The sequence below is a fragment of the Quercus lobata genome, chromosome 5 (genome assembly GCF_001633185.2).
Source record: "Quercus lobata isolate SW786 chromosome 5, ValleyOak3.0 Primary Assembly, whole genome shotgun sequence".
NCBI classification, from domain to species: domain Eukaryota; kingdom Viridiplantae; phylum Streptophyta; class Magnoliopsida; order Fagales; family Fagaceae; genus Quercus; species Quercus lobata.
In genome coordinates this window covers 5253887-5280532 of record NC_044908.1, presented here as the reverse complement: position 1 = coordinate 5280532, position 26646 = coordinate 5253887, and the positions used below count along the sequence as shown (strand labels likewise).

Below are 26646 nucleotides of genomic sequence, written 5' to 3'. Positions count from 1 at the left end.
CTGCTATTGAGGTAGAGCAAATAAGCAATTAACATTGTAACTAACGTTTTGCAAAATGTTCGGGACTAACTAGTTAGCCTACTGTTTCTTGCATATTATTATTATGTAGCATTGTTATAGTTATTTCGTGTGCACTATCCTAAGACAATGCTCTTTCGTGTGCAGGTAGTGCCAGGCGTGCTAAACTGCAGACGCCGAAGTTGCAAGTTACTCGAGCATGGGCTTGACCCACGGATTGCTCGGTACATAAATGAGGCGGGTTTTGAAGGGTTATTCAAGGTTCCAAACTTGGAAGTGGATCATGCGTTGATCACAGCACTAGTTGAGCGTTGGCGTCCGGAGACGCACACATTCCACCTACCGCATGGAGAGATGAGCATCACCTTACAAGATATTGAGGTGATGCTAGGGGTTCCTGTTGATGGGTTGCCAATTACTGGGGCTGTGAAGATGGAGTGGCCTACGTTGTGTCTTGAGTTATTAGGTCATCGTCCACTAGACCCGATACCGCATCCCTATGAGAACACCTCTATCCTTGCTGGGGCGAGGATCAGATTCTCGTGGCTGGATGCACTATTTAGTGGTCCCCTAGCTGCGGATGCTACTGATGAGGTAGTGCAGCAACATGCGCGCTATCACATACTCGATCGGTTGGGGACGATTTTGTTTATGGATAAGTCGGCAGACCGGGTGTCGGTGCTGCCTCTACAGTTCCTAAACCCAATCAGCAACGTGAAGAGGTACAGTTGGGGTAGTGGGGCATTAGCCTGGTTGTACAGGCACTTATGCAAGGCATCGGAGTCGAAGGCGAAGCAGATTGGAGGAGCAGTGATGTTGGTGCAGCTGTGGGCATATTCGAGGTTCCCACTGATATGCCCTGTTATGAGGTTGCCACTACTGCCAGTGGAGGCAGGTCCCCTTGCCAATCGGTATGTTATTTGAGTAGTTTGATACAATTGTCAAGTACTATTATTTTTTTTCAATAAATGTTTGGTATGATTTGTGGTGCCTACGTATATTTGTAAGACTGTGTTGCTTTTATGATTAAAGCATGCTATTTTGCAAAAGACAAATTTCTTCACCTTATGTCAATCATTATATTTGCATGATTATTATTTTGGTTAGTCTGATTCCAATTTATATTCCAATATCTTACTGCATTTAGTTAATATTAGAAATGCTAAAATGTATTGGCAATGCTAAAGCATTGCTGTTTTGGCCAATGTCCTTTTCTGCCTAGTAGTAGTTCTGAATTTGCAAGATAATTTGGGCCATAACCTAGCCAAGAGCCTTGTAGTTTAATTGGCACCTCCGAGTGTTTCCGACGTAGACATGCAGGGTTCAAATCCCCCACTCCAACTATCAAATTATGAAAAAATTAAAAATAGAATCAGGGCCATAACTTAACTTTACCCTATGCTTAACTATTTTTATATGGTAAGACAAATAAGTATATATTACATGTATATCACACCTCTACTACAGAAGAAGAAAGAAGAGATTAAATCATATACTTTCAACAAATCCCCAAGTCAAGAATCTCTCTATCTCTAGATCTTTCTAATTTTTAGTAAAATAAGTGGTGGAAACCCATAATGACTTGTGTTCGATATCATAGATAACCTTGGGTTTTCACTTCTCAGATGGTTTGGGTTTAATATTCCTCCTTCAAATTTCAATCTAATGTATTTTTGATAATTGTGTTTAGAAATGAAGTATTGGTTTTTTGGTTTTCAAAAATCATTCATCATAGAATATACATAAATTGATATATGAGATGTACATGAGTCAAGAGCTCCTTGGCACTAATTGTAGGACTTGGCTAACCAATATGCATCACGGTGGGTTAGTAAGAGCTTAGAAATTAATTTAAATCCTCTTAGCTTTTCCATCGATGATTCTTATTCTTGGAATTCCTTTATCTCAGTCTCTAGATTGGGTGGTAGAATATTTTTCTGCCGTATGTCATTGTTGTTTAGTCTAAGGTTAAAGACGTCATGAATTATTTGGTATCACTTTTGATGTGTAGCATAAACATTTTATGTGGATTGGTAGTTGCATACATTGCCTGGTAAATGGTTATGAAGGTAATGGAAGTTCTGGTAAGTTTGATTTTTTTTTTTTTTGGGTTGATGGTAACTTTGATATGTTAATGAAGCTATAGGCCTGTTTCAAATCAAAATTGCCTCTATTAGCTTAGGGACTGGCCTCTTGTCCTAAAAGGGTCCATGGTCATGAGATGCTTACTAATGCCATAGGTTTAGTCTGCCTTTTGTAGCTTCTAATGCAGCAATTGAGGAGACAACTGCAAATAGATTTTAAACTTTGGTAGAATGAATTCAGTCCAAATAAATTTTTTTGACTACATTCTTTTGAGAAATAAATTTTGGTATCATGCTAAAACACTTACTAGAAAGTAATTATACTAAATGAAATTATGTACGGTTATGTCATTGGAGAATTTATATTTTGTGAATAAATAATATAAAATATTATTCAATATGACAATTTCTCCAATTTCTCTATAATGATCCACAATTTCTATAATTGCTCTACTACCCGGTGAAGGACAAATACCAGACCAACCCCAACCAAATTATCCAAATCCCAACTTTATCCACCACCGTGAACGACCCATATTCCCTAATCACAAGTTGGTTTTGTGATTGTGGGGTTCTATTGTCGAATGAAAATGTTACAAACGAAAAGGGTAAACAAAATTCAAGAAATTGAAAATACATTCACATGGAGTTAGTCACCATTTCTATCTAGTTTCCAATATGCTGTCTTCTGTCCAAAGCTGAACCCATTGAGAATACAGTAAATCAAACAGGGCAGGGAGACAATAATTCCCAATCCTGCAATTGCCTAACATAGATAGGGTACTAATGCACTACTTTACCCCTAACATCCAAATAATCACTAACCCTAGCATGTTTGTTAGCTGCAATTTGGAAAGGATCATAAACTAACGTAAGCTAACCAATTAAAAGACTTGTTCCCACACCATGCATCAAGCCATATACCCTCACCCTCATGCCATCCCCAATTTGAAATCTAATAAATTTATAGGACTCCCAAAACCTGCTCTTATTCCTTTCCATAGTCCCACTCCGTGTGGAAATTCTACTCCGTCTGTAGTCCACTGGGAATCTTGCTCATATTTAATTCTCAGAAGGCATCTCCACAATTGGTCATTTCCCTGAGTAAAACACCATATTCACTTATCCAACATTGCAAAGTTGAAGGAGCTTAAATTTTTGAAGCAGACCAGAGCGGCCAGTGTGACGAGTTGATTAGTTTTGGTTTTGAGGAGTTTGATTAGTTTTGGCCCCTTTTTTAATTACTAACTTTTTTTATTCTCTTACAAAAGAAAACCTTGTATATTATTTTTTTGATAAGTAACAATCTAATGAAAACAAATATATATATATAAATAAATAACCCTTATATGTTAGGTTTACACATAAGCTAGCCCAACATTAAAAACTAAAGAATGTCAGGCCCTTGCAAAAACTAAACAATGTATTCATGTTTGAAATTCTTGATGGAGAGGTATTTATTGAGGAGGAAGTATAGTATCCCCTTTCATTTCAATCTGGGACTTTCAATAAGTCTTTCTTACAAAACTGTTTTGTCCCTCATTGATTTTGACTTGTTTTTATTTTTATTTGTTTAAACTGGTAAGTTATAGGTGCAGCCAATGGGAATCAACGAAAAGGGTAAACAAAATTCAAGAAATTGAAAATACATTCACATGGAGTTAGTCACCATTTCTATCTAGTTTCCAATATGCTGTCTTCTGTCCAAAGCTGAACCCATTGAGAATACAGTAAATCAAACAGGGCAGGGAGACAATAATTCCCAATCCTGCAATTGCCTAACATAGATAGGGTACTAATGCACTACTTTACCCCTAACATCCAAATAATCACTAACCCTAGCATGTTTGTTAGCTGCAATTTGGAAAGGATCATAAACTAACGTAAGCTAACCAATTAAAAGACTTGTTCCCACACCATGCATCAAGCCATATACCCTCACCCTCATGCCATCCCCAATTTGAAATGTAATAAATTTATAGGACTCCCAAAACCTGCTCTTATTCCTTTCCACAGTCCCACTCCGTGTGGAAATTCTACTCCGTCTGTAGTCCACTGGGAATCTTGCTCATATTTAATTCTCATAAGGCATCTCCACAATTGATTTTGACTTGTTTTTATTTTTATTTGTTTAAACTGGTAAGTTATAGGTGCACCCAATGGGAATCCAAGATTGAAAAAAGGAGCCACTCTTTTTATGTCTTTCATTCTAGAGAAGAAAAGTTCCAAAGTTAGCATGATATTTTTTATTTTTTATTTTTTTGATATATCACGTTAGAACTTTTTATTAAAGAATAGCCAACCCAAGTACACTGAAAATGTACTACAGTGGCATGAATATTTGCATGATAATTATTTGGAATATATTATTTGCATGATAACTAATGAGCATTGTTTGAAATTATATGTTTACTAGATGGAAGGGGCCGAAGAGCACGACAGAGCATGCGACACATGTGCTAGTTGCGTATCGTGCGTCACTGTCGAGTATACGGGCACACCAGGTATTCTACCGCTTCATGTCACAAGGATATAATTCTCTATTTTATTTTGGTTTTGACTTTCTAGATATACTCAACAAATTAGTCAGGTCGACCATATGAACTCTTTTTTGCTGGTAATTTTATTGAATCGAAATCATACTATTTGTTACCTTACTTCCTTAATGGACATATCAAAGTTTACAACTTCTATTAATGTCATTTTTGTCTTCCTCTATCTTTTTTTACTTCCCAACTTCAAACAAGTCACTTGTTGTAATTAGTGCATTAATCATTTTCCTCTAAAATAATCAAAGTATCTCAAACGACTTCCTCTCATATTTAAACTCAAGAAAATTTCTCATGTTATTATGTGTGCAGATTTTGAATGATGTCCTTACTAGCTAGCTTTAAACCACAGTTTTATATGATCAAAATCTTCAAAAAGGTGTAAGGAAAAATATAGTTTCTCAAAAAATGAGTGCAGTTTGTTCTATAGGAAACCTACATAACTGTGTATTTGCTATCCACTGAAAAAGTTGGATGTCATTGATAGAAATTTACAACCTTGACTGGTAACATAACATAATCACTGTGGTGAGTTCATATGGACTCACAACATCAGCAGAATCTAATTCATGATAAACTGTACTCCGACCTATGACCAATTTCATCATGGATACCTTGTCTTTTATCTTTTATTTGGTTACAATCATATAAATGCAAGAACCATCAATTCTTTCATAAAGTTGAAGTGCATGATAAAGATGTAGGACACACTAGCTGAGTTATCAAAGTAGTCATCATGACAAGTACAACTAATTTGTCTTTTTTGACGTTGTCCACATATGATCGTCGAGTGATACTGTTTGTTCTAATTGAAGTGCAAAGAATAATATGTTAACTCATAAATCCAGCACTATAAGAAATTCTTGGAGAAGAATTACGTTTAATTTTGATTGTGAATCAATGTCTGAGACTCTAAATTATATATCAGGATTTTCTCAAGTCACCTTCACTTTATCCGACAAACAAACCTTTGCCAAAGTCAGAGATAATTACATCAGAACCACATTCATGCATATCATGAGTCATGACCATAAATATAAAATTATTGGAAATTCAATGATACATAAAAAGTAAGCATGCATGCTATAATTGTAGACATATTACTGATGCCAAGTTATAGCTCGAGCCAATAAAGGAATACGTATACAGATAAGAAAATGTTTTTGATGACATGAAATAACAACTCTATCTAAGAAAGATCTCAAATCATACATAGGTATAAGGTGACAGCCATAATTAACTGTGCCTTTCTCTCCTTCATCATATTTTCTGATTCAAGCATCATAGCTTTTTATTATGTGGTTGCCACACCGGTAGCACTCTGAGGTTCTCTTATTGTTGGCAGGCATCTTATTGTTGACCATTTCTGCAGGTTGTTTGGGAGCCCTACAGCGATGTCCTAGGGTTGTTGCCCCCATATTGCACTGCCGGCCGACAAATATGGAGGGCCGATGTGCCATTGATCTATTTTTGGATAGTAGAGGATCATCATCCCGAACGTGTCTTTCGTCAATTCGGGATGAAGCAAGTGGCACCGGATATTGTAGATACGTCCGTTCATCTCCACAAAATCTCCCTCCAAGGTAAACTAGATAAGGATTGGGTGCAAGAGCATGCTGTCTACATTGACCGATGGGCCCATAGAGAGGAACATATTGCTGACGCACCGGCATTGGATGGGGACACGACATACCTTGCTGCTTACATGGAGTCGTACCGAAAGACGACGAGACGGTACATTACACGCGACTCGGCGTATTGGGAAATCATGGTAAGGCAACAATTCGATGCTTCTTTTATGGATTGACAATATATGTGTGTTGCTGCATGCATTTTATACAATTCATATATTGCTCATCAAATAGAAGAAAAGTAATTAAGGGATTCTTTTTCTACAGATTTTGATATCATATAATTAGGTTATGCCAAATTCGTTATATAAAAAATACTAATCAGTGTATGACTCAGCAGTTGGTAGAATTCTTAATAATCGCATAACATTGCATGGTTTGCACTTTGAAATAAACTAACATAAACCTTTTCATTCACTTTTATAGTCTCATTTTAGTGGGGCAACCATAAGATGACACAACTCTCAAGACTCAAGCAAATCCAAACTCGCATTTGATCGAACACTATAATTCTTGGTGAAAGACCATCTTATATAGTATCTTACTAAATTATTGACATGACCTTCGCCAATAATATGCAAACAAAATGTTAATGCTGTCGTCAAACAAGTAAAGCCTTCTTTGGTTCCTTAAGATTGTCTTTTGTCTTGTTTCTTCATTTACTTTTTAAAGACACTGCAATAGTGTGCGATACCTTGGAATATTGTAAAAATGATAATTGCAAGTAGGATTAGCTCTTTCAATATCTTATAGATCGTACTTCTTTTTTCACGGGTATGCATAACCCCAAATTTGGTCCGTGTTAGTCTCATTAAATATTAATAGTATATAATTTCAAAGACAACCTATTTGGGGGACAATAAAAAATATATATATATAAATTATTTGTTAAAAAAAATAAAGATAAAACAGATTTAGTGCTGTGGACTTAAAGGCCTAGTGTTGCACAACACAAAACTAAACAAAGAAGTTTTAACGGGACTCATTTATTTCGCAGGTTGAGTCCACTGTGGAATTACTATTGCAATGCGAACCAAACTCCGCAGTGTACAATCACCTGAAGAGGACGCTGGACCTTGTCGGAGAGATGAGCCGAGGGGCATTGGAGAATGCGCGTGCCACGGTGACTGAGGCGAGCACACAGGCTACAGGCCGTGGTGGGGGAGGTCGTGGGTCTAGAGGGCGTGGACGCAGTGGAGGTCGTGCATACAGTGGAGGTCGTGGAGGTGGTCACGAGGATGACGATGTCTTCGGTAACTTCCAACTCTAATACCTTCAATTCTTACTGAATTTAACTTCTACTACTTTCAGTTGTAATTTATTTCGAGGACATATTATAGTAGCAAAGTACATATTGTTTGGTAACTAGTTTTTAGTGTTAATTTTCACTTCCTTCTCATAATTATGGTATAATTAGTAGCGTTACAATGTTCTGCCAAACTTTAAATATTAAGACTAAGCACTTTAAATATTAACCAATGGGAATAAGCACTTTTTTCTTCCAAGCGATATATATATGTATTGACGTTTAAGACATGCAAACTTGTTTCATTCATTCCGTATCAACTACAATCACAATACTATTATCCACTTTTAACATATACACATCAATGCTAATATATTATGCTTATGTATGAAAACAAAAGTCCAGCAACATCATTTTTTCATCCTATAAAGCACAGACCACTATGGATGCCAATGTAATTCCTTTTAAAAATATTGCTACGCGACCATGAACATAAAATTAGCATTATATGAGGAAATTCAAAGTTGTGATCACACTATGAGGTTCATAAAATTAGAGTTTAAAAAATAGTAATAATAACAATAATAGAGTATAAACAAGTAAACAAAGCTGGACTTTGTAATTAAAAGGTTTTGTTTTATAAATTTTTTTATTATACGTAATTTAATATGCCAATAATGAATTAAAAACAAAGTTTTATTAGATTTTACCAACAAAACAAGGTTTATATGTAACTCGTCTAGGTGGTGTAAGTATTAGTTTTATTGGGAAGGGTTTACACTAGACAATAGTTATTGATTCTATGAACGACATGCACTAGGTGCGGGTCAAGCGATTGCTTACGCATTTGGCCCTTGTCTTGTAGGGTTTACACTTTACAATAGGGTTTACACCGTATTCACTTGGCCCTTGGTTACACTTCACGTTTTGAATCTTTTGTTAGAAACAATGTTTTATTGTTATTGTATCAGCTTTGTAACTGCTATGTGTTTTCAGGTCTGCTCTACCTTTGTTTTTGGACTTTGTTGTCTTCCATTCTCAGTTGAATGAATACAGAGTGTTGAAATAATCGAGTTAACAAAAACACAAAAACAGTGAGAGAGAATTTTTATGAACATTTTGTAATAATTGATAGTGGAAGTAATATTTCTCCAGTCTCAGTCAGAAAATTTTTTCATCCTAAAACGGCAACTTCATTTCTTAAATATTATTGTTAAAGTTGAAATAATTATTGTATGAAAAAATTGGCTTTTGCCCCTTTCAAAAAAACAATCTAGCATTTTACCGTATTTTCCAAATTAATTAGGAAATGCCCCTCTGTTTAAACTCAATTTTCTGAAAATCAAGTTAAGCTCTATAGTGACGTTTTTTAGGATTCTATAGTGACGTTTTAAGGACCTATAGTGGCGTTTTGTAATCCGATTTCCATGAAGTCGAGTTATAGGTAACAAAAAGAGAAAAAAATTGCATGTAACTTGACTTCATGGAGATTGGATTATAAAATGCCACTATAGTTTCTTAAAACGTCACTATAGGATCCTTAAAAATGTCACTATAGGGCTTAATTCATTTTTTTTACAGAAAATCGAGTTTAAAAAGAGGGGTATTTCCCTAATTAATTTGGGAAAGACGGCAAAATGCTAGATTGTTGGAATTGGAATGGGCATTTGCCCATTTTCTCTAGCTTGGGGCAAAATATGATACTGCCATTGCAAATGGCACGGGTTTAATCAGAATACAGAGTAACAACACTGGACCGGAAAAGAAAGCAACCATGAGGCTTCATTTTGTATTTGCATTTGTGTGCATGTGAGTGTGTATATGAGAGGTCTCATGCACCCAAATTAAGCGAGTTTAAAGGGTCAAATGCCATTGAATCATATCTACGCTGCAAATAGTAAGACATTTTATGACTCAATCCCTTGTGGTTATCTTAATAAATGCAACTGTTTTTCTGCAGATGATGAGGCGTTGGAGGGCGACTGGGGCATGTACATGGATGGTGTCGGGTCATCGCGATGCACGTCTGACGCTGCTGCCCAGCCATCCCACCCCCCTGGCCATGAGAATAGTGCAGAACACACATCCTGTGCCCAAGCTGGCCCTCGGTCCCCACCACCCACTCGGCTGTCTCCCCCATTGTTTGCCGACTCTGCCCATGACGGTGGCTGTATATTTGTACCCACCCCTGGCCGACCGACACCACCTATAGTTCAAGCTGAGCCCACCCAGGACCCTTCACTTCCTAACCCTGAAGAACCGGCTGCACAGATCGAACAGATACAGGGTGAGAATATAGTGCCGGTACATGGGTTGCGAAGATCACTCCGCACTGACATACATCCCCCTGGTTGTGGGACCGGTGACGGTAAATAACATGATTTATGGAAACATGGAAGCTATCCATAGACTGCGCATAATTATAAAAGACATATAAAACTCATAAAGGAATTATTACTATGTCATTATATGTCCTAGTCTTCTATTTTCATAATGATAAAGTAATTATTTGCATAGCTATGAAGGCATCTTTCTTAACTGCTACATGTTCATCAGATTGTTCAGATTAACAATCTTGTGCTCAGTTTGCATTATATTTTATTATTTAGGCACTGCATCTCCATGCTATGTAAACTGTTTATCATTTACCTTAATAGAATGTCACAGGACTTGCATATGATGTTGTGTGCTTTAAGTGATGATCATACTCAGATCAAACATTTTCTAATAATTAAATTAAGCATAGGGAATGTGTGCATTCAAGTAATGTGTGATCCCTTTGAATTTCAGGTAAGACGAGACCGGCGAAGGCAGTTGTGAGGAAACGAAAAGATCGTTGAGCCGTTGATGATCACAAAGCTTATGGGGGTAAAACCTTGCCCAATATCTGGACTTTTTAATTTATTTTAGTTTTTGAGGTTCAATTTCGATAATTACAATTCAGAACAAAAACAGTTACAAAAAGAAAAAGAGAAAATAAATGTCCTCATTGTTAGACAGTTGGGATTTATCTTGGCTATAAAAGGAAGATGTTACTTTTAAGCAACTTAATTTTGCTTCTCCTCTGTCTAGATATACATAAGTCCAGCATGAAACTCTCTTTTGCTTGTTAGGCAAAACTGCAAAAGATTGGTTTGCATTATTTTTAAAGAAGCAAAGAATCAACCCCCTTGACCCAAAGAGACATGCAACAATACCAACCTTCCCTTTATTACTACTCCTTTCTACTTCTACTTTAATTTTTCTTTCTAGTATATATATATTTTTTTCTGAAGGCAGTTCACACTTTACAAATCTAATAAAGATTTGAGCTCTCGGAATACTCTAAAGTCAACTCATGCATTTTGCTTTAAAGGAAATTAACTCTGTTTCTTTCCTCTTTCCTAATTCCTAACTTATAATTTGATTAGTAACACATGCACCTGGTGGATCTTAATATCTGCTTTACATGATACTTGGCTTTTTGTGTGGTTTTCCATTTAATCTTGAATAAGCCTTCTTTTGAGAGGTCTGTGAAGATATCCAAGCATGGAAATTTGTTTTTTGCCTAAGGAAAGAAAACAATGTTATAGCTGGACCAGCAAAAGCAAGGATGGGGAAGTGTCTCACTACTTGCATTAAGGTTCTAGTTCAGATCACTCTGATGTGATTGCCTCTTTCATACCAGTGCCTTTACACCCCTTTGATGATAATAAGCATTACTTGCTTCCTAAACAAATATTAGAGATAATGAAGGTGCCACCTAAGTCGTGTGAAAGCTTTTGTCATCAAGTGGCCATTCAACTCTGTTTCTTACCTCTTTCCTAATTCCTATCCATCAATTTAGTTTGTCTTTTGTTGGTAATACATTATGATCTAGATCCTATGCAAGATTGTAAACTGTTAATTATTATATTAATTCTGTAAACATTCGTACAAGAGTAATGATTAAAGAAGGCCAATTCTTTCAAATCTATACACATTATATGCTGTACAAGTGGTCCTTCAACAACCAGGAATCATCTAGTTAAAAAAGCAGTGATCTGTCTAGAAAGACCTCTGTATCAATCTGGCAATAAACTAATTAAGTTATGCTAGTTGGTGAAGTTAAGGTTTTCCTTAATGGTGTAGGTGATCATCAACTGGGGATGTCATTCTGTCTACTATATAGGCCAGCTCCTTGTGTAATTAATAGATTGACTTTTTATCTATTCTAAGAGAGTAGAGGTAAAGAAACAGAAAAAGAAAATCATTCACTCCTTATGTAATTTTATAAGTTTAATGGGTCCTTCATGAACCAAAAAAACCATATTATAAAAGGCTCTATTTGGTCAGCTAAGAATCATAGTGTCATAGGTAACTTTTACCACTTTTTGCTTGAGAGAAAGCTGATTTCATGACAGTATCAGGCAACTTAAGACTGGTTTTGGAATTTTATTGGTTTTTGTTTTATTGAATTCCTCACATTTTGTAGGAAATATTGATGGCATGACAAAATGTATATTAGTAAGAGATCTTAAGAACTCAATGATCAAGTCAACTTAAAAACTCTAGAAGTCCTAGTCCTTAACACTTCTATTTTGTCAAAATGAGTTTGGCCTAAAAATAATATTCAAAACTCAAATAGAAAACCAGACAAAATGTAAATCCCAGTCCCTAAGGTCAAGGGTCTCCAAAATCTATTTACTTTTAAGTAACTTAATTATGCTTCTCCTCTGTCTAGATATACATAAGTCCAGCATGGCTTGGAAATTGAATTTGCTTAGTTATGTTTATGCTTCTCCTCTGTCTAGATATACATAAGTCCAGCATGTTTATGATGTACAGAATTTGGTTAGTTATGTTTCTGTTTATAAATTTCCTTCCTTGCTTTACGCTTTCTTTGATTTGCAAGAAAGTGATGGAAAAAAGGTGTCCTGCACATCACATTATCATTATTGAAACCTGCCCTGCACATCAAATTAGACCTATGATATTTGGACACAAACACAACACAACTGTCTTGTTTCAGCTTGGACATAGCAACACAACACAAACGTTAAGGATTTTTCTATAGTTTAAACTTATATTTTCATTTAGTTGTTGGTTTTTGTTTTTTATTTATTGATTCATATTTGGTGGCATATTTTGCAGGCTTCAGTGGTTCGTACTATTGATATTAACAGAAAGCTGACCACAATTTGTTTTTTTCTTTGTTTTTTGCACAGTAGTTGGACGACGTGTTATTGTTCAGCGTTCAGCTAGCGGATAAAACTTTGATAACATTTTTTGGACATAAAAGACTGACAGATTTTTGGAGAGCATACATGGCAGCAGATTTTTGGAGGGCATATATGTTAACAGCTGATTTTTTGGATATGTTAGACACAGCTTTTGGAACATATTTTGTAACTAATGAAGCTACTTAAGCATGTTTATGACGTACATGAATATTTGAGTCAGCTTCGAGTTAGGTACCAATTATACCAATTATATTTGCAAAGGGTGGATATTTTCATGTGCGATGGAAAAGTTCATTTCTAGATTTTTGTATCTATGTATCTGCATATTTGAACAAAGGCAGCTTTAGACGAATGCAATATAGTGATGATGGATGGAGATCCCACAACTGACAAATTTTAATTTATACATAGATTTTTTGAAATTTTCATTTTATGTGGGTCTCTTTTATAAGCAAAAGACTCTAGTGTAAATTTATACAGTTGGGATTTGTTCAAGATGAATGCAACTTTAGCTGATGAACTACTAGTTCTTGTTCTTGTTTCTCTAGTACCTTCAGTAGTTCCTATACCCGTCATGTTACTTGGATTATTTACAAGCAATATTCACGCTCTTATTTTTGCAACTTTAACTGTGGCTTATATAGGCGAATCCATGGAGGGTCATCATTGACTAGTTTGCGTGATTTATTTTTTAAGTTTAACCCTTACGCAAAAAATGTGCGTATCAAGATACTCTGCCGAATGAGCATAATATATAAAAACAAAATACATAAATCATATAAATATAAACTATATAAAGTATAGAAGTAATATTGAAAGTACAGATTTTAGCGGTCTTCGGGAACTGCAACAAACAAAAGGGTATGTATAGTTAAGGAAAGAGATCGAGAAGATATTTGTCCTAAAATTCCAGTTCGGTCTATTTATCCCCCCCCTAATGAACTACTATCTTTATATTGTTTTGTTCATTTAATTCCAATATCAATATTATTACATATTTGTAATCATAATCTTAATAATAATTACGATTGTAATACTTACAGTATTATGGTGTGCTATCTCCTACAAAAAAGATGCTCTTCATTAAAAGGTTTGAAAGGGTTTAAAGCTTAATTAAAAGTTTGGTCAATTCTTACGAAATTCATGTCTTAGCTCCATTCGGTAGTCAGACATTGTATGTGCACCAAGCTGTGAGAATGCAAGTGACTGAACTTGGCAGTGTCGAGGGTGAAGGTAAAGCCTACAACCAAGCTTCATTGAGTTGGGAAGTAATAATTATATCCACCAGCTGCACATACATAATACAACCGAAAATTGCCACCCTAAAAAAATGTCGTGTTCTTCGGTTACTATATATGTGAACGTACTGATTGAACTTGGGTAGCAGCAGGTAAAGCCCACTAATTTGGTATCTCCTACAAAAAACTGGCTTAGTGAAAACTTATATAACTCGACATAAAAGTAGTCGAGTATTTATAAGTACTCAATTTCATTAATAATTGAAAATGGCCACAACTCGGCTTTAGAGATTACGAGTAATATAACTCGCTTATTCCATCATCGAGTATTTTGGGAATTTATACTCGATCTATGTGTAAGCGAGTACTAATTTAAAACCAAGAACTGCGTCAGTCCATGCAAACTTCTCTGTACAAATCGATTGCTGTTGGATTGGTGTGTGATCGGTCAGGTTTAATATAACTCGCTGATATAGTTATCGAGTAGCTTTACTCGAATATTCATTAGCCGAGTAATTGCAAAGCTACAATTCCTGCTTACCATAGTAGTTACTACTCGAGTATACCGTAAGCGAGTACTAATTTAAAACCAACACTTCCATCAGTCCATCCTCCATTGTCTGTACAAATCGATTGGTGTTGGATTGGTATTTGATTGGTCAGTTTTGATGTAACTCGCTTGTAGAGTTATCGAGTACATTTTGTACTCGGCTATTCGTGTAGCGAGTATTGTTACTGGTTTATTTGATAACTAATGTCTACGTACCTTCCCCCCAGAAACTGAACCCTCACGCCGCTCTGAACTTCTGAATCTGAAGACTGCCTCTTCGTTTTCGTCAACCATTACTGTCTGTAAATTTTCCATACCCATCTCCTCAAAACTCCAACCGCCCCTCTTTGATGTACACAGTACAGTACATATTTTTTTGTTAACTATAAAACCAAAACCCTAGTCTGCAAATGTCGATCAAAGTCGCTATTCCCCTCAAATCCGTAGGCGACCCCTCTGATTTATCTTGTCCTGACAACCGGTATTCCAAACGGTTATTTTTCTTCAGCTTTGAACCACCGAATCCAGTCCAGCAAGGTATGTCCTGGTAGTCACACATTATAATTTTTGTGTATGCTTGCACAATTTTTCAGGCTGAGGTATACGTGGGTTAAATTTAGTCCAAATTTGGCCAATTAAATCAGTTGTGTCTAATTGTTAAGAAGTTTGACTGTTTAGTAGTAATAGTAGATTGTTTGTTCCTTTTGTTGATTTGAAATTAATTTGTTACTCCTTACTTTTTCTTCAAATTACTGAATTTGTTATCAATAATTTTTCTTTATATTGGTCTAGATGGAAAGTGATCAGATGATTCGTACTGACATCTCGAAAAAAAGAAAACAGCCTGACTTAGATGCCCAATTTGATGAAGTGTCTGACCTTCCCGAGCCAAAGAAGGCAAAGACTGAGCTCAAAGTCTACAAGAGGAGGACTTCAGCCCATTGGCGTGACTTTGAGATGCTTCCGACAAAAGGCAAAGAACGGCCTTCATGCAAATGTAAGCAGTGTGGAAAGAAATTTATTGCTGCCGGAACAATTGCACAGTATAATTTGAAGCGCCATTCGGAGTTATGTCGAAAGAAATTGGAAGTGCCATTGAGCATTCCTGTTTCTACAGGTAATGCATTTTTTATTTATATGTTGGCTATCCAAAGTTATAAGTTTATGATTTAAAAAAACAATTAATATATATGTCCAAAAGGTTCTGGATTTCCCATATAGTACAAAAATGTTTACTTTAAATATTAATGATGAGGTGGTGTAGAGAAAAGTTGAAATGGCATTGAAGTTGCTATATGGACGGAGGATTTGAGTTCTGAAAATAGAACATATAGAATGTGCTCAATCTTGGCTGAGAATTTAAATGGAATAATCTGATGAAAAATTATGCATGATGGTATGGTTGATACCAATGTAATACAAATTATATTCATGCATATTTGGAAGAATCGTTTTTGGGTTTTGTTGGCAGACAGTAGACACTAGAAAAAATTTACCAGTCATTTTTTTCTTACTACTATTTGCATGACTTCTTTGTTTAATTGATTCATTGCTTACATTGCTTCATTACCCACAGATTTTAAATTTCAGATTTATAATGCATAGATACGTTTTTAATGTTTCATTCAATTCATTTGATGTAGACCTTGTACAGCCACACTTGGAAGAGGTCAGTGAAGATAAAAAGAGCATGGAGATCAATAACGATGAGCACAAGGAAGACAGCTCTTCTAATCCAGTCTCTTAGTGATGTCTGAAGGCTTGTTGATATGGCACTTGGATTTTGCCATGAACGATAATAATGTGAACAAGGCCATGTAATCATTTTGGGTTTTTATTATCTTAATCTGTTATGTGTTTTAGTTTTTCATATGGAACTGAAAATGGCATCTAATAGGAGAATACTTGGTTATTTATTATGGAACTTTGACATGGTATTGTTGTTTACTTAGTATGGACTGTGGAACATTTTGGACTACTAGTTGTTTTAGTGGAAGAATTGCCGAAGTATTTGCATTTGTTGTTATTTTGATTTTTTTTACTTGATTTATGGTTGAATTCTGAATGTACATACATGGGCAACATAACAGGTTATTCGACAATGTGGGAGTGGAATTCAAACGTCTTAAGTGTAATTTTTTTATTATTATTATGTTTTGAATTTGAAACAACAAAGAACAGGCCGAGATAGTTTTTATTTATTTATTGTTTTTTCAAAATCTAACCGTGGTACATCTGTTTTTTTTATAGAAGGTCATAATTTTGTTCATTACATTGTTTGCTTTCAATTTTTATCAATTTAAGAGTTTAAACCATTTCTTATGAATTAGAGATAAAGATAAGTTTATTACATTAAGGGTATTTCATCATTTTCATTAGTTGTTTAGCGCTTTCCCTGAACATCAGGGGCAATCTCAGAAAATAAAATATTATAAAATTTAGTATTTAGTCGAGTTTTTATCATTTTGTACTGAACCTGAGGTTTTTTTAAGATTATGTATATAAAATATGTTTAGGGGTATTCTCTTATTCATGGTTATAAAAAAAATTTCATTAAAACAAACACGTTTGTTTGTGAATACATCTGCTATGATAACTGATAAAAAAAAAAATTTTATAATAATGTGGTACCAAAAAAGAAGACACACATCTGCCGTTATTGAAAAAATCTTAATAAAAATCAATTACCTTTATTTAAAGAAAATTAAAAATTTGTAATAATCGTAGCACAATTCTTATCTCAATCCAATTATCACAACAATGATGTTTTGAACAATTACAAAAAAAAAGATGGGTCAAAGAAAATAAAATAAAATAAATCCATAAGAAATAAAAACAATAAATAAAAAAACCTTCACAAAATTCATCCACTCTTTCTTACCTACGTACAAGTTTAAATTCTCCTCATATAAAACAGAGAAAATAAAATTTAACTTCTCATTATCATGAAACAATTACAGTCTATCAGTTACAATATTATTTGACTCTGTCTATTCTTATCCTCATGTCTCATCTGCAAAAGGTCCTTAGGAAAAATGGTCAACATTCTTTGACGCTGAGTCAAATGATCAGTTCTGTCGAAGACTGGAATGAAATGGTCTTCTTCTTCCCAAGTATGTTTAAATTTATTTGGAAATATACATTTGTATATGTTAAGGTCGAATAACTGCATATTACGTACAGGTTTGGCAAATGCCCATACATGTTTCATTGCTAGGTGGTGTGCATATCTGGATTTTATGTTCCAATATGGCTCAATGTCATGCTGCAAAATCATAACCGACACGGGGTATATTACATTAGCGTTATGACAACTAACCTATTGCTCGTTATATTCGCAACTTAATTACATGATTCAAGTTTTTTTTTGTTTTTCCTACGCAAAAAATATATAGAGAAAATACTTATTGGCTATCCAAAGCCAAGTACAGTTACCAAAACAACATACCCAATGTTAACAACAATACAAGCAATTACAGGCCAACAGGCTAAGACATATTCCAAATTGGAAGCAAAAGGGAAACAAAAAAAGATATTCAACAACACTTTAGCCCATCTGTACTGCAAACGTGAGCCATAGGGGTCATAAAAACACATATATTTATATATTTAGTCTTACTAGATTCATAAATGCCACAAGCAAGAGCCATAGTTTCACCTTCATTTCGTGCTTCCTTGTCGTGTCGAATCATGAACTTCGTCCTCCCCCATAACATGGGCTACCACTTCACTTAGCATGTTAGTACTCAAGGTTGCAATCCTCCTTGCGTGGTCACGCTCCTCAATGGCAACGTTTAACTGATACCTCAACAATCTGTTCCTAACGTCTCCATCGCAATAGCTGGTTCCTTCGCTTTGAGATGCCATTCTAGAACTTGATGGCGACATGGTAGGAGATGTCCACGATTGGGAAGCACAATACTGCACGTTCCTACCATTACGTTGCATGAACTCCATGTATGCAGATTCTGCTTCCCGTCGATCCTTGTATGACTTGTGTTCAGCGTTCGCGAATCTATGAACTTGTCTACTTGCTTCTGCCCAATTGTCGTATATGCCAGGAGCACGACCAACGAAAACAACATAGTATCTGCCACCCTAAAAGAGTTTGTACAACAACACTGTATGTTAAACCCATATTTGTTGTGCTGGGGTTAGAACTTACGAAGTTTCGAAACTGAGGTATTAGATAAAAATGTACCATGTTGCCCTACCAACAGGTGCCACTGGACTGCAGCAACGTTGACGTTTCTTGTTAAAAGATCTGACAAACAGTTGCATAATCAGCATTTGGTTTGTACAGTAATAAATTATTTAATGACAAGTATAAAAAAAGGAGGGCATGTTACCTGTAGAAGCGAAGGAGGCTTCTCTTCTCCCTGTCTGAATGTTTTCCTCTGCCAAGGTTCCAATCCACAAAGATAGGAGGAAGCTGTCATCTTATATAAAGTGGAATACATGTTGTACTCGATTGTACAAATGTCGAGTACAACATGTAACTCGCCTCTCCCAATGGCGAGTATAAACAACTGCTCTAACGACCAGTTTGGTGAAGTAAATAATACTCGGTCTCCTCAGAGACGAGTTTTATTTATCTCCATTTCAGAATCACTGTGCGTCCTGCTGGTAGTTGTAGGTTTTAATAATACTCGGCATTATAAAGAATCGAGTTATTGTAACTCGATTGTTTCAGAGACGAGTTATATTCATGACGTGTACGGTTTTAATAGTACTCGGCTTCTTTATAATCGAGTTAATGTAACTCGATATTCATAATGCCGAGTACTGTCCAAGCATTACACACCCCCCACCCGCCCAACTTTCTGGGACCACTTACCATTTATGTTTCACACTGTCGTTCTGAAGTCTGGACGTGGACTGGTCTGTGCTTGCAACCGTTGTGTCACAGCAAGTGAGAGCTTTCACCTTCAGTTAACCATCTGTTCTATAAACGACTAATTCAAGAAAGTGATGCCCAATTTGTTCTGTCAACATCTCAGTTGATAGGTAAATACTACTTCATAACACTTTACAGCAACACAAATTTTTTTATTGCTGTTGTGGCTGTTGAATTGGGGTATCTAAACAAAATTATGTAGTACAAATTTTGAGAACAGAAATTATTTCAATGTTGTGGGTCTTCAATGCTAAGTATCTGAATATAATAATGTGGTACATGTTGCATGCTAGGAATTATATAACTGATATTTGCAATGCTTTTGCATGCTAGGAATTATTTCAATGCTTATGAATTATCTCCCTTAGAGCAACACGAATTTTTTCAATGTTGTGGGTCTTGAATGGGGACATCTGAACATAATACTGTTGTGGACAATTTTTGAGTACACAAATAATATGACTGTTGTGGGTCTTGAATAGGGGGTATTTGAACATAATAATGTGATACAATTTTTGAGAACACAAATAATATGAATGTTGTGGGTCTTCAATAGGGGGTATTTGAACAGAATAATGTGCATTAATCATTTTGAGAACATAAATTAGTTGACTGTTGTGGGTCTTCAATGGGAGGTATATTTATTTGTTCAAGATGTGGTCCATATTGCATGGTATGAATTTTTAAAATTATTTGCAATGCTTTTGAGTTCTCATTTGTTGAACAATAGCCAGCATGAAAACACATATATTGTGCAAACATTTTCGTTATCGAAATGAAGTCTGATGGAGTAGACAAGTTAATGTTAAATTGGTAATTTTTAGCATGTTTAGCACAATTTGCTTAGGTTTGTTTACCTCCATGAACACCCAAACATAGGGCATGTATAGTTAGCCTATGCATGTTCCAATATTACGCAGCATGATACAATTTAGTCTTATTTGTGATTTAGGTCCGTTATGAGTCCACATTACTTCTATGTTTACTACGACGGGGAGGCATATATTAATGATTTGCACGGGCTATCATACCGAGGTCCGAACCAAAAGCAGACGCTTATTGAAGTGAAACGTGGGATACACACGAGAAAACTTAAACGGAAGATAATGTCAACTATGGGGTTACACAAGGATACCCACGACATCTCCATTGTATTTCGGGCTCCGCAGCAACTAGTAGGTACCCAAGTGTTCTACAATTCAATTCCGTTACAATGCGACAATGATGCAAATATAATGTGGGGAGTGATAAAGCGGGCAGGGCAATTCATAGGTTCTGACTTGTATGTAACTGTCCACACTGTTGGGTTCAATGTCGACGGGGGTTCGCAATATGGGAGTAGAGTTGGAGAGCAAGAATCAGTTCCTGTAACCGTTGTGCACCCGTCAGTTACACCCGAGACATCTTTGCCCTACAACTGTCAACCATGGAATGGGGTTGCTATGGACAATACTGAAGACGCCGAAGTGTTAGGGTCTATCCATACCCATGAGGATGAAGGATATACTCACCGAAATGAAGATATCCAAACCTACTTGGACGAGGCAACCGAAATGGATGAGACTCGAGATGTGTATGAGGAGTTCATTGATAACGATGGACCGGTAGAGAATCCAGAATTGTTAGATGAACTACAACCAGAAAATAATCTAAACCCTAACCCCGAATGGTTCACGTCAAACACATGGGATGACATTAATGACCCATCACCTTCCCTGGAAACAGGTCTGCTGAGTTGGCGACCGGGGGACGAACCGAGCAAGGGGATGCTATTCAATAATAAAGCTGCGGTTCAGCACGCGCTAACCATGTTCTCCGTTGGGCTCAATAAAAAATTTAAGTACATGAAGTCAGACCCCGAGAGACTGGTTGTAACGTGTGTAGACGATGCATGTCTATGGTCAATTCGAGCTATCTACAGCAAAAGGCACAAGCTGTGGATGATCACAACATCTAAGGGTCCCCACACTTGCTCGACACTCCAAGTGGATCATGATGGAAGGATGATGGATTCAAAGTTCATTGCCATCACACTTGAGTCATACGTACGGGAAGACATTTCAAGAACAGTAGCAACCCTACGTAGTGTTCTTCATGCGAAGCACGGCCATTGGGCGTCTCACTATAAGGTTTGGGATGCAAAACAGAAAGCCGTTGCAGCCATCTACGGTGGTTTCGATGAGTCATATGCAGAATTGCCTCGGTTCCTGGCAGCGTTAAAAGATGCAGATCCAACCACAGTGACACAGTTGAAGTGCGACCACCGTAGTGTGCCGGGAACTTGCACATTTAACTGTGCCTTTTGGGCTTTTGGTCCGTGTATAGAAGGGTTCAAGTATTGTAGGCCGGTGATAAGCATCGATGCAACGCACCTCTATGGCAAGTACAAGGGGAAGTTGTTGATAGCAATGGCAACGGATGCTAACAACGAGGTTTATCCACTCGCGTTTGCCGTTGTTGAGAGTGAGAGCAAGGAGACATGGGGATGGTTCTTGGCATGCCTGAAACGATATGTTACGGACCGGACAAATCTTTGCATCATCTCTGACCGACATTCGGGTATAAAAGCTTGCTTTGATGACACAAGGATGACTTGGTTGCAGCCTCCCCAGGCCCATCACCGGTATTGCCTCCGCCATGTAGTTAGCAATGTGAACACAAAATGGAAAATTCCGGAGTTGAAGAACATGGTATGGAGGGCCGCAAGCGCGAATCAAGTTAGAAAGTTTCAAGCCACATTGGATTTAATTCGCAATGTCAAACCGGCTGCACACAGGTACTTGGAAAATGAAAACAAAGAAAAGTGGACACTTGCACACGACGGAGGGCGTCGATACGGAGCAATGACAACCAACCTATCGGAGTGTTTTAATGGAGTACTGAAAGGTGCACGCAGCTTGCCAATCACGGCAATGGTGAGGTACACCTTCTTCAAAGTGAACTCCTACTTTGACGCTCGTCGTAATCTCGCTCTACAGCAATTGGAAGCGGGTCAAGAATGGTGCAAGTATGCCATGGAGAAGTTCGAAAAAAACCAAGCGAAGGCAAAGGACCATATGGTGACACGGATGTGCACACAAGCACGGTTATATCAGGTTGACACACCGGGTAATCCTCTAGGTAATGGGGGCGGACAACACACGCACAGGGTTGATCTTCGGGGTATGACATGCACATGTGGAAAATGGGAAGCATACAAGATGCCGTGTTCACACGTAATAGCAATTTGTGCTAAGTATAAGCACGATGCGCAGCAGTTTATTGATCCTTGCTATAGCGTGAGTCATAGGTTCCATAGCTATGAACCGGTATTCCAACCGTTGAAAGACAGATTAGCATGGCCGGATCCTGAAGAAACTAGAGTAGTGATGCCCAATCTGCACCTGATCCGGAACAAAGGTCGGCCAAAGTCCACACGAATCCGCAATGAGATGGACGAGAATGATAGGGAGTTGCCGACCTCCCTATGGATCGAGAATGGACCCAAGTCAAGATGTGGGTTGTGTCGCCAAGAGGGGCACAACCGTAGAATATGTCCTACTCGAAATGCGGAGTCAACTAGCGGTGGAGCTGCATCATAGGTAAAGGTCATATATCTCCTACAACTTTTGTCATATATAAGTTGGCACTATTAAGAACTCAGTAGTAGTGTCTTTGTTCTCTATTGCCATAGTAAGTATTTGGACTAGTCATGAAACAAACACTGGTGTTCATGCATGTATAGGCAAATGAGGTTGTTCAATTGTTTTTGTTACACTATTCGTCGTAAGTCATTGCTCATTTTTCCTGTTCTGCCTATGTTGTGTGTTAATAACTTATATAAGTCCAGTGTACATAACATTTTTTAACTATTTACAGTAGGTACGGCAGCCAAGGTGGATGGGTGCTAACGGACATACGTTGCGCAGCCAGGATGATCCCTACCTCTTTAATTGGAAGCAACCGAACATCACCAGTTGAACAGGCCCATGATGAGAAGACAAATGATATTGGTCATTTTTTGCTTAGAAGTTGATATTAAAGTTTGTACTTATGTAGTCATGCACTTTGTTAGTGCCTTTAATGTTATGTACTGATGGGGGTTTTACTAAGCCGGTCAAGCAAACAATTCAGTTAAAAACGAAGTTATTGCAATGGGGTTTCACTAAGCTGTTTTAGTATGATTTCCAACTTCTCCAACTTTGTTGCATTCATATTTATATAGCAGGGGCAATCTCAAAAGCAACAATATAAAAGTGTGTTGCATGCCATGCACTTGTTGCTTCATGGACATTGTAATAAACAGAACATACCTGCTGGTGTAAAAAACTGACTGAGCTGCAACAGGAAAAAACATACAGGCCGAGTTGTAATATGTAGTGGAAGGCTGTTCTATAAAACTCGATTTTATATAAACTGAGTAACATTAATAACTCGGTAATCCAAGATTCGAGTACCATTTCGTCGTCTCTCAAAAAGACGTTACTCGATCTTATATTAAGAAGTACTCGCTCTCTGAGAAAGCGAGTTACTTGAAGTAACTCGATAATTTAATTATCGAGTACATTTAGTACCATCACAACTCCAGCCAAAGTTGTCTGGAAGAATCGATTCTTACTTGATTGGTGCACGATCGGTCTAAAACATATAACTCGATTATACTATTGTCGAGTAATAACTGGTGACTGAAAAATATAAGCAGAAGTACTCGCTCTCCCAGAAAGCGAGTTACTTGATGTAACTCGATAATGTAATTATCGAGTACATTTAGTACCATCACAACTCCAGCCAAAGTTTTCTGGAAGAATCGATTCTTACTTGATTGGTGCACGATCGGTCTAAAACACATAACTCGATTATACTATTGTCGAGTAATAACTGGTGACTGAAAAATATAAGCAGAAGTACTCGCTCTCCGAGAAATCGAGTTACTTTAAGTAACTCGATAATTTAATTATTGAGTACATTTAGTACCATCACAACTCCAGCCAAAGTTGTCTGGAAGAATCGATTCTTACTTGATTGGTGCACGATCAGTCTAAAACATAGAACTCGGTTTTTTGTTAAGCGAGTAATAATAAACTCGATTCTTATATTATCGAGTTATGTGGTTCCTGATATACACAGTTTAGTGTTATCTATTGTTTCATAAAAAGAAAAAAAAGCATAGCTCATTGTGTGGATGCACTGGACTCCCACGGTAGCAGCAGTCGATTGCTCTCGATTCCTCAAGCTCCTAAGCGACTTCCCGAGTTCCAAACATCGATCCTCAACTGTAGTATGACTCTTTTACCCTTGCTTCCCATTGAAATTAATTTCAAATCCTGCATTAATCTCCCTGTGAAAGCTGAAATTTCGAACTATGCAAGTGTGGGGATTTTCATGATTTTGGGTGTTGTGGTCTGAAATGGGTCATGGGTTTTTACATATGCATGTTATTCATACGATTTGTAGCCTTTAATTACATAAACATAGCTGATTTCTACAAGCCCATTCAATTTAGGGTTCATGTGTTAATATGGAATTTGGGGATTTTCATGGGTGTTGGTGTTTTGACATGAAATAGGTAATGGGTTTTTTTGTATGGATGTTGTACACACGTTTTCTACCCTTTAATTGCAAAGAACACATGATTTGTGAGAAATGAAAAATTAGAGTTCATGTCTTCATATTGGGAATTTCGGGATTTTGATGTATTGCTTCATTTCATCTGAACTGGTTCATGGGTTGCTGTGTATGCATGTTGGCGAGATGTTCTCTATCGTTTATATTCAAAATTTTAACATCTTGGTATACATGTTGGTTCATTCGCCAATCTTGTTCTTTGTGGAATTTGGGGTTTTGTTGAATTGGGTATAATTGCCTGAAATTGACCACATGGTAAGACATTGATGGATGGTAGTGACTGGTTTTACACCCGCTGCACCATGTACACTGTGGGTTTGCATGGTTCTCAAATAACTTGACTGTATGGGTCAATGTTCATGTACATACAGAAAATTTTTCATTTCAATGCATTCATTCATTGACGCTTATTGTGCATCAATATCATGCAGTCTTTTTGTCATGCATATGTACATTGTGTTTATGTGTCTCTAACGCAGTTCTAAATATTGGTTTTCTGTTGTGCTTTCATTCCCACCTGTACATCCTAGTTATGGCTCCTAAGAAGTCTAAAACCATTAAAACCAAAGCCAAAAGAGTGTCTGCCTCCTCATCTAAGCCTGCCAAAAGAGTGTCTGCCTCCTCATCTAAGCCTGCAATTGTGTTTGATGAAACAACGTTTGAAACGGTTACGAAGGCGCAAAGGTTTGAAAATGTAATTCAGTATTGGACAATTTGGCCGGAACGAGAAATCAATCTAGATGAATTACCACTTGCTGTCCATAGGAATCTACAGTGTAGGAACTGGTTGTCTCTATGTAAAGGTTTACAACCCCCTCCAGTTGCACTGATTAGAGAGTTCTATGCCAATCTCGAAATTCGTTCTGATAATGATTTCGCTACTTGGATTCGAGGTCGATACTTTGTCATAACTAAGAATGATATATCCAATGCTCTTGATGTACCTCGTGTTAGAACACCTACTTATCCATACTCATACTCGAACCGTCCTGAAATCTCTGATGTTATGACTCTTCTTTGCGGAAGACCAATGACATTGGCCTTCACAACATCAAGAATTAACTCGAGTGACTTAACCGAGCTTAATTATATCTTATTTAGGATAGCTTGTCACAACATCTTCCCCATCTCCCATGTCCATACTATTCCTAGAGAGAGGTGTTACTTTTTGTATGCCCTCGTCACTGATGCGTCCATTTGTTTTGCTTCCGTTTTCTATGAAACGCTTGTTCGGGCGCATAGGAGTAAGAGTAAGAAGCATGGTCTATTCTTCCCAGTTTTCATCTATAGGATTCTACGCTATGTAGGAGTAGAGAATTTTCCTTCCCTAGAGTTGATCCACATCACAGCCCCTATAGGAGCCACCTTTCTCAAACAGCGGACTGCACAAAAGAGGAGTGTTGGACCGAGTGTTGGGTCATCAAAAAGGCCACGAGTACAGTCCACCACTGGAGACGATCATGCTGAGCAGAGTCCTGTTGATCCTACAGGTACCGTTGCTGACATTGGTGACGATGGGGTACATGCTCACAGCACAGCTGCAGACCCCACCGTTCCTCCTCCCCTATCTCTTCGTGCTATGATGGAGACCATTATGACGACTCAAGCAGCTCATGGACAGCTTTTAG

General features: G+C 37.1%; 2 protein-coding genes across 2 annotated transcripts; both read left to right on the top strand.

Annotated features, from left to right (window-relative positions):
* Positions 1 to 372: 372 nt before the first annotated feature.
* Positions 373 to 13224, top strand: LOC115989848 (serine/threonine-protein phosphatase 7 long form homolog). The gene is made up of 7 exons (XM_031113728.1): positions 373 to 929; positions 4519 to 4606; positions 6024 to 6422; positions 7280 to 7535; positions 9489 to 9896; positions 10319 to 10396; positions 12718 to 13224. Exons 1-6 carry the CDS (start codon positions 373 to 375, stop codon positions 10366 to 10368), a joined length of 1758 nt encoding a protein of 585 aa, XP_030969588.1. The 3' UTR covers positions 10369 to 10396; positions 12718 to 13224.
* A 7305-nt stretch (positions 13225 to 20529) lies between these two features.
* On the top strand, positions 20530 to 22995 carry LOC115989847. The gene has a single exon (XM_031113726.1). It carries the CDS (start codon positions 20530 to 20532, stop codon positions 22993 to 22995), a length of 2466 nt encoding a protein of 821 aa, XP_030969586.1.
* The last annotated feature ends 3651 nt before the right edge of the window (positions 22996 to 26646 follow it).